We start from the raw sequence: 14,238 nt of genomic DNA, 5'->3' as shown, positions 1-14,238 counted from the left end.
AATATCCAAATTCCCATGAATCTTCTTGCTTGTTACACTGAACATTACAAATAAAATAAACACATCAAAGTCATAAGTTGACATACAGAAATTAATAACTTTAAAATGAATGAGTTCTAACCTTTGGATATATGACTTTAAGTTGTTGGCCTCTAGGCTTACCCACAATTCTAATGAAATTTTGGAAACATAAAACATATGTAAGTTTTTATAACTAAATAGATATATAAGTTAGGATTGAAAAAAAAATACTTACTCTTGTAACATGTTTTTAAAAGCTGGTGGAATCTTCCTATGGCATGAACAAAACCATACAACTAGGCATTGTCTTGGAATGATGAGACAAAGTTGCCAATGATACCTACCATCAATCACAAGTACTTAGCCAAAATAATTAATAATACTTCACAAAATATTATTAGCAAAAACACTTACGAATCAATGTATGGTGCAAAGTATATCTCTCTATTTGACTCAACCATCCATGTTTGCAAATAAAGTTTGATTTGGTCAGGTGAGTTTCCTGAAGGTTGAATTGTTTGAGGTTCAATGAATCCATAGACGGAAGATCGACCTTGGTCCACAATGACTTTGTCCATGTACCTACAAGAAGACAGTTAGGTATAATATTAAAAGGTACTAATTCCTTGCTTTAAATATGAAATACAATAAAAAAAATCTTACATGCACCATAGTTGTATGACTAAAATATTTAACATCTTGTCTCCTGTAATGATCTCTAGTGCATCATTCAGGTTTATGTACAATGGGACATGACAATGGAGGCCAAATACTCTTAACTCCCACTCTAGCTCTACCGGTCCTCTTTTCAACTTGTGTAATTTCAGAAGCAGCTTTCCTAGAGGATCATCTTCTGCTTCTGCCATTTCATCATCTTCACGTATAACACGTGGACGTCGGACCGGCTGTTTTTCAGGACGAGTGGACTGAAATAAAGATTTAGAAAGGTTTGACGTTAAAAGTTTTATAAATTGTAAGATTGAACTACTAAAAACATGATGTCATAATACCTTTGGTGGCCTAAAGTATGGCATGATCAATGCTTTAGGCCAAGCAATAAATGTGCCTAAAGCTTCCCCAACAAATTGGATTTCTGAAGTTGGCACAGGCACTTGGGCATGGGGATCTCAAACTTCATCAATCATCACACGCGCATGATGGGGCAATAGAGGAACATCATGGATAGTCTCCCCACCCTGAAGTTGTCGTCCTATGGCCACTACGCGCGGGGGGTCTTCATCAACCAATAGCTCATACTGACTTGTGTAGTCAGTATGATATACACCAGAGCATGAGCCTTTTGTACTCACACGTTGTCCTGTTGGAGCTTGAGTGGGTAATTCCATGTTCTGTTGCTGCATGGACTGAAGCTTTTCATCAAGTGTTCTTTGTATTTGTTGTTGCTGTTGAAGTTGTTCCATAAAACGTTGCTCCATAATTCCCATGCGTTGGTTGAATCTTTCCTCCATTTGTTGCTCCATCTTCCTCAAGGCCTCTTGACTCAACAATTCATTACTTCTTTGTGGAGGACCAAAGTAATCTCGAAGACCAATGGCACCTCCAACACCACGCACACGTCCTGGGTGCTCTGGCCTTCCAATTGTCGTTGTGAGTATATCGTCCCGACCATGGCCAACAAACGAACCCTGAGTCTCTTGCTCAATTAATTCATCCTACACCACAAAAGAAAGTTTAATCAAAAGGAGAAACATATGAACTATGATAGTCAAATAAGGTTTGTACTTACTATTTTTTGAGATATGATTTGAGCTGATTGTGATGTCATTTGCCCATCGGACTTAGTCCGAGCAGCCTTCCACATCTCGTACCTAGGAATTGCATCCACTAGGTCAGGGGACTCAAGTCCCAGAGACTGTGCACGAGACTTTTTCAATTTTTTCTCCAATAATGCATAACCACCTCGAGAGAGTACATGTGGTGTATCATTAAGCCTTTGTCTTTGTTGGGCTGTTGTCCTTTTTTCCTGTCACACATAACATTATTTAATAGTTTGAATACAGAAATGTATGACTAGTGTCACTATAAACAAATTTAACAAACAAACCTACCAGTCTCCAGACTCTCTAAATGCACGAAATTGCATCCACTCCTCCTCCGAGATTTTGTACTTCTCACAAGGAGTGTCATGTTGTCTATCTCCAAACACATATAAACGTGTGAGCCTTGCCTTGAAGTCCCTCCATCTGGTGGCTATGTGAGATAAGACTTTCTTTCTAATTCGCTCAGTGTTCGGAGTAATCTCAAATTTGTGCTGTTTAAAACATAAAATATGTTATGTTAACAGTAACATAAAAAAATATTATAGTTGGTTTAAGTAAACATACCACAAGATCCTGCCATAGGAGGTTCTTCTCGACCTCCGCGACGTCATCCCAACATGCAATTGCAATAGAAACTTTCATTTTGGCCAACATTCCTATGTAGCTACGGTACTTTTTTTCCCAAGGGCCACTGGGTTCACTCGATCGAGGATCAATGTGGACCGGCATCCTCTCTCATCGGTTTGTGACATCCGGCAACCGAGTCACAGATCTACTAGGTCCCTCCTGGTCTGATCCGGAGCTTGTCATACCTGAAACATATCATTAGGAAATGTTAACAATGAAAATATACTCAATTAACCTTTATTATATTAAAACAGGAAGAAAAATAAAAAATTATAAACGTGACAATATTATTAAATAAACACCTATCAAGAAATTGTGTTCTCCCATATGCCTTCATTGTGATCACTTCGAATAGCATGGATGTCATCAGTTACATCATCAACTTTGTCTTGAATGGTTCTTGATGAGAAAGACGTTGTCTCAAGTATGTCTAGACAATCTTCATCATCATTTACGTGCATGTTTCTTCCTTCTAATACAACTGACAATTTCTGATTGGCTGGATCAATAACATAAAAAATTTGTCTTGCTTGACTAGCCATAATAAATGGTTCATTTGTATCACTCATCTTGTTAAGATCCACCAAAGTAAAGCCAAAGTCATCTGTGCTAACACCCGAATTACTATCAACCCATTTACACTTGAAAACTGGCACTCTAAAAGTCATATAATCAACTTCCCATATTTCGTGTATTATTCCAAAGTAACTCATGGATGCTGTAATTGGATTCTTGTCCTTAGAACTGGCAAAATGTACAGATTCAGCTTGAAGTGTAACCCCACTATTTTGAAGTCTACTTTTGTCATCTTCCATCTTTGAATAGAAACAATGATTGTTTATGTAGTACCCGCCATATGTAATGACATCATTGTTCGGTCCACGAGCTAGCCTTAATAGAGTTTCAGAAACATTTGGAGTCGCATAAACCTTTTTCTTAAACCATGATAAGAATGTTTTGTTATGTTCATTAAGTGCCCATTTTTCACTCATTCGTGGATGTGCTGATTTCGTTTCATCAATGTGTTGCGTTATGTAAGGAATGACCTCTACAGTGTTGTTTAAGATGTACAAATGGGCTTGATCAACTAATTTTCTACTAACACTTTGAATCTTCACTCCACGCACACCCTTACCTTCATATTTACCTTCATGTCTAGTCTTAGGAACTCCAATTGGTTCACAACTTGGCATATAACTTGAGCAGAATTCAATGGCTTCTTCTGCAATGTACCGCTCTATAATAGAAGCTTCTGGTCGATACTGATTCTTGACATATCCCTTTAAGATCTTCATGTATCTTTCCACTGGGTACATCCATCTCAAGAAAACTGGCCCACATAATCGAATTTCCCTCACAAGATGAACTATCAAATGAACCATGATATCGAAAAATGAAGGTGGAAAATACATTTCCAATTGACACAATAGTCTAATGGCCTCATTTTCCAAATCGTCTAACACTCGAGGGTTAATAACTTTCTTGCATATGGCATTGAAGAACATACACAAACGTGTTAGAATACCTCTGACAGAAGTAGGTAAGATGGCTCGAAAAGCTACTGGTAAAAGTTGTTGCATCAACACATGACAATCGTGAGACTTTAAACCGACTAACTTTAAATCTTGCATAGAAACAAGGCTACTAATATTTGAAGAGTAACCTTGCGGAACCTTCACACTTCTTAAACACTCACAAAAAATTTGCTTCTCTTTTCTAGAAAGAGTGTGACAAGCTAGAGGCAGGTAGGTTCGTCTTCCAATTGATTGTGCATGTAACTCAGAACGGATGCCCATTTCAGCCAAATCTTGTCGTGCTTTAACTCCATCTTTAGTCTTTCCTTTTACATTTAGTAAAGTCCGATGACGCTATCACATACATTTTTTTCAACGTGCATCACGTCTATACAATGTCGTACATCAAGTTTACACCAATATGGAAGATTAAAGAAGATTGATCGTTTCTTCCAAATGCTTTTCTCCGTGGTCTTTTTCTTTGGATGTTTACCAAACACAATGTCAATGTTTTCCACTTGGTTGTATATTTCTTCACCATTACGGGGTCTCGCTACAACTTCATCCTCAGAACTTCCATTAAATGCTTTTTTCATTCTACGATAAGGATGATTTCGAGAAAGAAACTTTCGATGTCTTGTATACACAGTTTTCTGACCGTGCTTCAATTGAATATAACGTGTTTTTTTCACAAATGGGACATGCAAAATGACCTTTAACACTGTAACCGCTCAAGTTTCCATATGCTGGAAAATCATTTATGGTGCAAAACAACATTGCACGCAAACAAAACAATTCTTGAGAATATGAATCATACACATCGACACCTTCTTCCCATAATAGTTTCAAATCATCGATCAACGACTTTAGGTACACATCAATGTCATTTCCAGGTTGTCTAGGACCCGATATCATCATAGACAACATCATATATTTCCTCTTCATGCACAACAAAGGAGATAAATTGTAAATCATCAGCAAAACTGGCCATGAACTATGTTTGCTACTTAAGTTCCCATAAGGATTCATACCATCTATAGCAAGTCCAAGTCTTAAGTTTCTTGGCTCAGCACCAAATTTTGGAAATGTTTCATCAATCTTCTTCCATTGTGGAGAATCAGCTGGGTGTCGAAGAAGATTATCACACTTTCTTCCATCAATGTGCCATTTCAGGTTTTTTGCATCTTCTTTAATGAAAAATAGTCGTTTGAATCTAGGAATTATAGGAAGGTACCACATCACCTTAGCAGGTGGACCATCTTTGTCTTCATCGCCACTATTTCCATCAATTTTCTTTTTAAACCGCGATAAACCACATGTTGGACACGCCTTCAGTGAAGCAAACTCGTCTCTGTATAAAACACAATCATTTGGGCATGCATGTATCTTTTGATATTCCAAACCCATTGGACATAAAATTTTCTTCGCTTCGTAATTACGGATAGGTAACGTGTTATTTTTTGGAAGCATCTCCTTTAACAACTCCAACAATTCTGTGAAACTTGTATCCGTCCATCCATGCCTTGCTTTTAAACTGAATAATTTCAAAGTTGCTGACAGTCGCGTAAAGTTAGTGCATCCTGGGTACAATTGTTCCTCTGAATCGGACTTAAGAGAATCATATAAATGAACTTTTCCAAAATTCTCCTACCCAACATCACGTACCATATCTTCTAAATGATCATTCATCCAGTCGTCTACATAATTTGTTCCTCGTGACGTTGTAGGCTTGTCTAATACTTCTCCATGCCAAGTCCAAAGTGTATAACTTCTCATTATACCAAAGATGAATAGATGATCACGCATTGTTCCTAAGTCATGACGTATTTGATTAAGACAACGAACACAAGGACAAAAATATGTCCCGTTACTTGAGATTGCGTGTTCTTGAACATACTGCAAAAACTCAGAAACCCCCTTTTCATACTCTTCACTTATGCGACGCTCATTCATCCAACTTCGATCCATACTATGTTCGTAAAAAACTCAATCAATCTCAAACTTTTAACTCTCACAAGGTGAGGCCCTACCCATTCGAAAAAATTATTTTTCATAATTTGCTAACACATGTACAAATAAGTCAAACATCATAAATTTCACAAAATTTCGACAGCATTTCGCATTGGTCTCTGAAGTACACGAAATGAAAGTGATTAATCATCATCACAATCAAGTATGCATCCAGAGAACAACACAAATTAGCCTCAATCGAAATTTTATGAAATTTATGCGTAAACCTCAATGTACACATTGTAGCAAATTATGAAAAATAATTTTTTCAAACTGTCCAATCGGACAATTCAAGATTTAATACAAACGATTAAAAATTTAATCATTTGTATTAAATCTCAAACGGGAACTAAGTTTCGCTCACTGTATACTATAAGTATAATAAATCTACATATATAAAATAACACTACAACAATAATATTCAAAAATAAAATGCAATGAGAATTATTTAAACATGCATATATCTAATAATAAATATAATTTTATTTACTAATTTTACAAATATTATTATAAAATTTTAAATAAAATAAAAAAATAGGCCAAAAAAATTAACAAAAAAATAGTCTAAGACTAAAACTATAATGACATTTATAAATTAATACAAGTAATTCTATACATACAATGAACAAATATATACATACAATGAAAAACTAACCTCTTCTAATTGAAAGACGAACTTTGAGAGGAAGTCTAGGGTCTCCGCACACTGCTGGCCAAATGGGAACGAAGAGCAAGTGGGACGAATCTCAAAACGCTGCAAATGGGGATGAAAACGGAAAATAATCGGTTCAAAACGCATAAAATCAACCCATAATCAAACCCCAATAAGTTTGATGGCGAAAACCTTTCGAAACTCACCTGGAGGGGGTCGAAAATGGCGTCGCCGGCGAGAACTCTCGCGAAAACGATGAACAGCGCGAGGGTTTCTGCGTTTCGCGCAGAGATAAACTGAAACTTAACGTCGGGGGTGTTATGTCCGACGTTAAGTGACGTCGGGGGTGGGAGGGGCCGACGTAAAAGGACGTTTGGCGCGCGCTGGTCCGACGTCAAGGGACGTTTGTCGAGCTGGGGGCCGACGTCCTTTTTTGAGTGACGTCGGGGTATTTTTTGACAGACGTTAAGTAACGTCTGCCCGCTCCACGTCAGACGTTAAAAATGTCTCGTTATTTACAAAAATGCCACCGCTCATTTTTAACGTTGGGCTTTTTTTAGGCAGACGTTATTGGGGTGACGTTAAAGGCCTTTTTTGTGTACAAACTTGAGCTCAACATCTTGTAGAAAAAGTGTTTAAAGTTGGACGTGAAGGATAAAGCCATAATATGGCATTTTCAGTATGGGCACTTGAATTTTGGATGCATGGCCGAGTTGTCAAAGAAGCATTTGTTGCTCAGACTACCTAGTTAGAGTTTGAGAAGAAGTTTTGTGAAGAATGTGTACATGGAAAACATTTGAGGACTAGGTTTCCAAACTCGGCTAGGTACAACGCATAAGAGCAGCTTCGCCTAATACATACTAATCAGTGTGGACCAATTTCTTCTAGTTTGTTTAGTGGTAAGAAATATTTCATTTCATTCATAGATGATTTCCCTCAAAAAGCTTGGGTGTATTTCTCATAGGAGAAATCAAAAGCATTTGAGGCGTTCAAGAAGTTTAGGTTGATGGTGGAGAAAGAGACTGGTAAGCATATTAAAGTAGTGCAATCTGATAGGGCAAGAGAATTCACATCAGTAAAGTTCATGGAGTATTGTGAAGAGCAAGGTATAAGGCGTTTTCTCAACCTTCAATATTCACCACAACAGAATGACATCACTAAAAGGAAAAATCAAACCATCCTTGATATGGCTTAAACCATGCTTAAAGGGAAAAACATGGTAGAGAAGTTTTGGGCAGAGGTAGTGCAGTGTGTTGTATATGTCCATAATAGGTGCCCGCATTCCAAACTAGATGGTATGGCATTGTAAGAAGCATGGAGTGGAAGAAAACTGAGTATAAGACATTTCAAAGTTTTTGGAAGCATGGGTTATGGTCATGTTCCCGTCCAGCTTAGAACAAAACTTGATGATAGAAGCAAAAGGTATGTTTTTATTAGCTATAATCAAGAGGCAAAAGCCTACCTACTATATAATCCAGGTACAAGCAAAGTTTTGGTGAGTCAGGATGTCCAGGTAGATGAGGATAATGAATGGAATTGGGAAGACTCAAAGGAGATGTCTTCAGGGAGTACGACCTTTGGGGCAGAGAAATCAAAAATAACTGGGAGGAGCTTGGAAACCACAAACGATTATTCTAAGGAAGCTGATGAAACTATGGGACCCAAAACTTGGAGTTTGTGGGACATCTACAACTCCACTGATGAGGTACATCTAATGTGCTTGGTGGTAGGTGCAGAAGATGTTAAATTTGAAGAGGTCATGCGAGATGTAAAAAAGTAATGGATGAGGAGATAAGCTCAATTGAAAAAAAAAATGAAACATGGGAGCCGACCAATTGGTGTGAAGTGGGTATACAAAAAGAAAACCAATGTAAATGTCAAGGTGGAGCGTTACAAGGCCCGATTCATGGTGACAAACTACAAATAACAGAAAGGTGTTGACTATGATGGAGACAATCCAACTGCTATTTTCTTTAGCAGCACAACACGAATGGAGGATACAACAAATGGATGTGAAGTCTACATTCCTTAATGGGGTTCTGGAAGTGGAGGTCTACATGGAGCAATCTCTCGGCTACATGAAAAGAGGTGAAAAGAAGAGGGTGTTGAAGCTAAAAAAGGCACTATATGGCTTGAATCAGGCTCCCCGAGCTTGGAATGAAAGGACATACACTTATTTCAAGAAGAATGGTTATGAGTGTGTCCATATGAACATGCTCTATATTTAAAAAGGTAAAAAGGAGATGTTTTGTTTGTTGCTCTATATGTAGATGACCTGATATTTATGGGAAGTAAAGCCAAGCTACTCGAAGAGTTTAAAGAAGTGATAAAGAGAGAGTTTGAGATGACCAATCTAGGCGTCATGAAATACTTTTTAGGTTTAGAGGTGGACCATAACATGACATGTTTCTTTATGTCCCAAAAGAGGTATGTTAAGGAGTTACTAAAGAAGGTAAAGATGTTAAAATGCAATGGCTTAATTAGACTTTTGGTCCCCTACTTTATCTCCGAGGTTCATTTTGGTCCTCTCTTTTTTCGGGGTTCAATTTAGTCCCCCAATTTGTTAAAACAGTTTAAAATGGTCCCTCCCGTTAGTTTTAGTTAAACGGCGTCAGAATAGTGCCACTGTGTCTGTTTAAAACAGGAACATGGCAAGTCCTGAGTACCTTGTCATCAATGTGGTGTAATGAGGTGGCAATGAAGGTTATTTATGGAGATAGAAATGTTCATTTGCCCTAATTTTAGTCGTCTTCTTCGTCCTGCTGGAGTTCATCTTCATTTGGCAAGCTTTCTTAATTTTGAGTGATGTCTAGGGGCCATTCTTCTTCATCTTGCTCTTGTAACTCGTGGGGTACGCAAAATCCAAGGTTATCTAATCATGGTGGTGGTGTTTTGTCTCACGGTGGAGCGCTCATTTGCAACTGTGGAGAAGTTGCTGTGTTAAGAACAGCTCGAACTACTAAAAATGGTAGGAAGCAATTTTGGGGTTGTCCTAATTACAAGGTTAGATCCATCACCCTTTTTCTGTGATTCGTTGATCAATAAGTGTTTGCAACTAACATGAAGGTTGTTTTGTGTTCTGGATGTTGTCAATAACAGAGGGGAAGTGAAGCTTTCATTGGTTGTAATTACTTTAAATGGTGTTCGGAAGATGCTGCTGATGAAAGGGATAACATTATTATAAGGTAGAGAAAGAAGATATTTATTCTAGAGAAAGAACTTAAGGGATCCAGAATGTTTGTTAATGTTTTACTATGGATAGTGAGTTTATTAGTTGTAGTGAACATCATTGTGTTGTCACGATTGATGAAAAGTGTGTGATTAAATTTGTATTCAGTGGTGTTGAAATCTGTATTGGGTGTATCAGTTTGTGTATTGGGGGTATCAGTTTGTGTTTTTCGTTTTATTGTATTGAAATATGTAATTAGAAAGCTAAATTGTTGTATGACTTAGTTAATTAATGAAAAATTGGTGTTAAAGAAATCTGTGTTTGGTATCCTACTTACAAGCATTACAAACATTCAATAACGACAATTTTTCAATCATAAGCCAATATTATAGAAACACATCATTGTACTTGCTGTTACAGCACAAAAGACATCCAATAGTGTTTTGGATTTTTGAACTTACAATGTAAAACATGTAAATTAAAACTGGACAAAACATTCTTGACTTAGAAATCTAAAAGTTGCATAATACATCAAAGTTCCAAAATAAATCGTGCAGCATAAAAAAAAGCATAAGTCATCCTCATGTCTTCCACACACGTCCTCTCCTATGCTGCAGTTTCTGCCTTCTATTGGGTATGGTTGACGAGGAATTGGAAGGTGGGATGGGTGTGGCTGTTGTGATGACTGTGGTGGCTGTTATGATGACTGAGTTGGTTGAGTCATAGGTGTTGGTGGTGGCTGTTGTGATGACTGACTTGGTTGAGTAATAGTTGGTGGTGGTGGCTGAGTTCGTTGTGGTGGCTGAGTTGGTGGTGCTGGTTCAGTTGGTGGTGTTGGCTGAGTTCATGCTGCTGTTGCAGTTGGTGGTGCTGTTTCAGTTGATGGTGGTGGCTGAGTTGATGGTGTTGGCTGAGTTGGTGGTGCTGGTTCAGGTTGTTGGGGACAACTTTTTCGATTATGACTAACTTCTTTGCATATGCTACATTTTTTAGTCATGCCATGTTTTGTAATCTGCTTCCCATCTTGTTCATCTCCCAAGCTTCAAGTCTTCTTTTCTTTTTGGGTCTTCCAAGTAGAATTCGTTTAGGAGGGGGCAATACATCTAGAAATTCTGTTTCAGTCCACATTTGCTGCCCGTTACAAGGGTATATGATGGAATTGTAGGTCTCTTCATAGGTTGAGATTCTGAACCAATGAGGGACAAAATCTTCTTCACTTAAGTTCAAAAACTTAATTGCAGCCACTGCATGACAGCAAGGTATCCTTGTTAGACTCCACTTCCTACAGGTGCAGTGCTTGCTGTCTATGTTCACCACAAATTTCTCCCTAGTAAATGATTTGTGCCTAACCTCAAAAATCTGATTTGCTGACCAACTGTGTATGAAAATTCAATACAGGTTTAAATCAGAAATGAGGCAATGGTGACTAAATCAAAATGAGTGTGCAACAAATTAGAAGTGCTGTTGAATGCCTCGCTCATGTTATTGACGAGTGTGTCACACAAAGGTCTGGGGATGAACCTTGACTTTGACCAATACCTGTAGAAGTGCCACACACAAATCATTAATGCTTCACAATCAGTTTCAGCAAAGTTGAGTAAAGTTACCTAAGGGGTATTCCTAACAGATGTTTGAAAGCATCGTTGTTAACTTCTTTCATCCTCTTCATGACTTTCTCCCATTGTTGTGGATATGTGCTATGAGCTGCTTCCCACATTAAAGCTTTCAGATTCTTTCCCGAGAATTTCTTCCTGAAGTTTGCATATAAATGCCTCATGCAGAACCTTTGGTCAGCCCCATGCAAAAGAGATTGAATGGCTGGTAACAAACCCTGCAAAATACAATTAAATCAATTAAGGCAGACCACCAATTATATCAGCAGTAAATGGACATAACCAAACTATGCAAAAATAGTATCCATACCTTTTGCTGGTCTGACATGAATGTGTAGGCTGCATAGATATCTGGTCCCCCAAGATCATCAATTAACAACTCCAAAAACCAAGTCCATGTGTCCTTATTTTCCACTTCAACGACAGGACAGGCAATTGGTAGCATTTGGTCATTGGCATCCCTTCCAATAGCAGTAAGGAGTTCACCCCTATACTTATGTTTCAGAAAACATCCATCTAAACCAATAAAAGGGCGGCATGAAATCATACTATCTTTGCAGGCTTTTAAACACATGTAGAACTTGCTAAAATATTTTTCCCCTTCATTTCCTTCAACTTTGACCTTTGCTGTAGAACCAGGATTAAAACGAAGAATCTCATGTGCATAATCATAGATTCTACTAAATTGTTCTACAAATGACCCATCAACTTGCTCAACAGCTAGTGTTTTTGCTCTACGAGCCATGGACTTTGTCACAACAATATTCCACTTCCTAGTAACTTTATTGCGAATATCAACTGCCCTCAAACTTGGGTTGTCTCTTAATGTGTTTTCCAACCTACTACTTAACCACTTAGCATTAAGCATTTTCACATTGAATTCTCTGTTGCACTTGTGCTTGTCATTAATTCTCCTTAACTGCCATATGTGTGTTTTAGCCATATAAGCACAATAGGCAAACCAAGCACACTTCCCTTTCCCACCCAAACATATCACTCTACATCTACGTTTATCATTTTTTTGAAGTTTAAGCCTTCTTCCAGATTGCACTCCATATGTCTTTATTGCCTCTATAAATGCCTCTTTATCTGGAAAATATGTTCCAACTTCCCACTAGTATTGGGCCATACTTTTGGGCATTTTAAAGGTCCCAAAGTTTGCCTTACATTGGCTGCGACTGGCCAATGAGTCATCACTGCTTAGATCATCGTTGTACATGTCATCTGATTCCCACCCATCATCAGATAACCCCCTATCTCGCATATCAACATGCTCACTGCCATCAAATTCTAAATCGTCATCCTCACTATCTTCTTCCCCATTTCCTTCCCATAAATTGTCCTCATAATGGACACTTACATCAACTAGATCAGAATCAGTTTCATCTTCATTTCTCTCCTCCCCACCTACTGCCTCATGTGCCTCAACTCCAGTTCCATCACCTTCACCTACTGCATCAACTCTAGTTTCCTTATCTACAGCTACTCCATCAACTCCAGCTTCATAACCTTCTGCATGAACTCCAGTTTCCTTATCTACAACTACTCCATCAACTCCAACTTCATCACCTTCTGCATCAACTCCAGTTTCCTTACCTACACCTACTCCATCAGCTCCAGTTTCATCACCTTCAACTACTGCATCAGCTCCAGTTTCCTTACCTACACCTACTACATCAGCTCCAGTTTCCTCAAATTCAGTTTGTGGCTCTACCCTAATGTTATGATGACTATCAGCGTCATCTTCCAATTCATATTCCATATCACAAACATTTTTATCCTGTTGCATTTCAGCTTCATGAACAACATTATTATCCTGCACAGGATTAATGTGATCTCCATCGCCACAACCACTATGACCATCCACCTCAGCCTGGACCTCAACATTTGTAGTTCCTATTTTTGCAACCACCTCTTCAGGGAAGTATTCCAAAAAATTGTCCACAACCTCAGCTTCAGAAATTGAGTGATTAACATACATATGAACCTGCCCATTCCTTCTAGCAAATCTAACCATTTGCATTGCACTCATGTCATCAGTCAAATTTTTCAAGTTGTTCTCCAATACCTCTGACCTACTAACATTATACCACAAATCTTTAATGTTTACATAACCCATTTCCCTAAGTATTCCCATTATTTCAAAATAGCTCCACCTATCTGGGTCACACGCCAACGTGGACGTTAACCCATTACTATAACTCCACCTAGCTTCATTCCTTTCAAAGTATCCCCCATGGTGGACCACCACCTCAAATCTATTGTCACACATCCCAACCTATAAAAATACATATTCCAAGTTACTCGACGCATAACCAATGCCTACATATACAATACATATTACATCCCATACCCCAAAAAAGTTAAAACGGGACCACAACCCACTAACCACAAACAAACGGGACCACCACAAAGCAACGGAACCACAACCCACACACCATTACAAATACACACAGACAGAATAACACATAAAAAACAATACCAACACCGACAAAGACAATACTATATAAGTAAAACGCGACATTCAATCCATCAAAAAACAAGAAAACTTACCTTCGATTTCGTCCCACTATGAACACAGCGACGAACCTTTGGCGCATCGAAGGAGACCGCGAATCCTTCCTCCTGGAATCATTATATATTGATTGATTTTCGTTTCTTCCTTGAACCCTAATTTGTTCAATCGTTATCCCCAATTTCTTCCTCGCACCCAAATTTCTTTCTTCCATGAACCCTAATTTCACTTCTTCCAATTACCACTGCCTTTAATTTCTTGTTCTCTACTCTCCACATAATCTGATGTCCCTACTTGACACGTCATGTAAAATTGCCACAGTATCACATCAAATCA

The 14,238-nt window shown here is 38.2% G+C and overlaps 1 protein-coding gene and 2 pseudogenes across 1 annotated transcript; all 3 read right to left on the bottom strand.

The window, feature by feature from the left end:
* Positions 1-680: 680 nt before the first annotated feature.
* On the bottom strand, positions 681-5,911 carry LOC146887608 (uncharacterized; annotated as a pseudogene).
* Positions 1,748-2,623, bottom strand: LOC146887609 (uncharacterized; annotated as a pseudogene).
* On the bottom strand, positions 2,735-4,240 carry LOC114175171 (uncharacterized). Its single transcript, XM_028059940.2, has one exon. The coding sequence runs from the start codon at positions 4,223-4,225 to the stop codon at positions 2,735-2,737; it is 1,491 nt and encodes a 496-aa protein (XP_027915741.2). The 5' UTR covers positions 4,226-4,240.
* Positions 5,912-14,238: the final 8,327 nt, after the last annotated feature.

The sequence above is a fragment of the Vigna unguiculata genome, chromosome 3, assembly GCF_037176805.1.
Source record: "Vigna unguiculata cultivar grain cowpea cultivar isolate G323 ecotype 2 chromosome 3, ASM3717680v1, whole genome shotgun sequence".
NCBI lineage: Eukaryota > Viridiplantae > Streptophyta > Magnoliopsida > Fabales > Fabaceae > Vigna > Vigna unguiculata.
The sequence above is the reverse complement of the archived record's forward strand: the minus strand, read 5'-3'. Positions and strand labels throughout refer to the sequence as shown.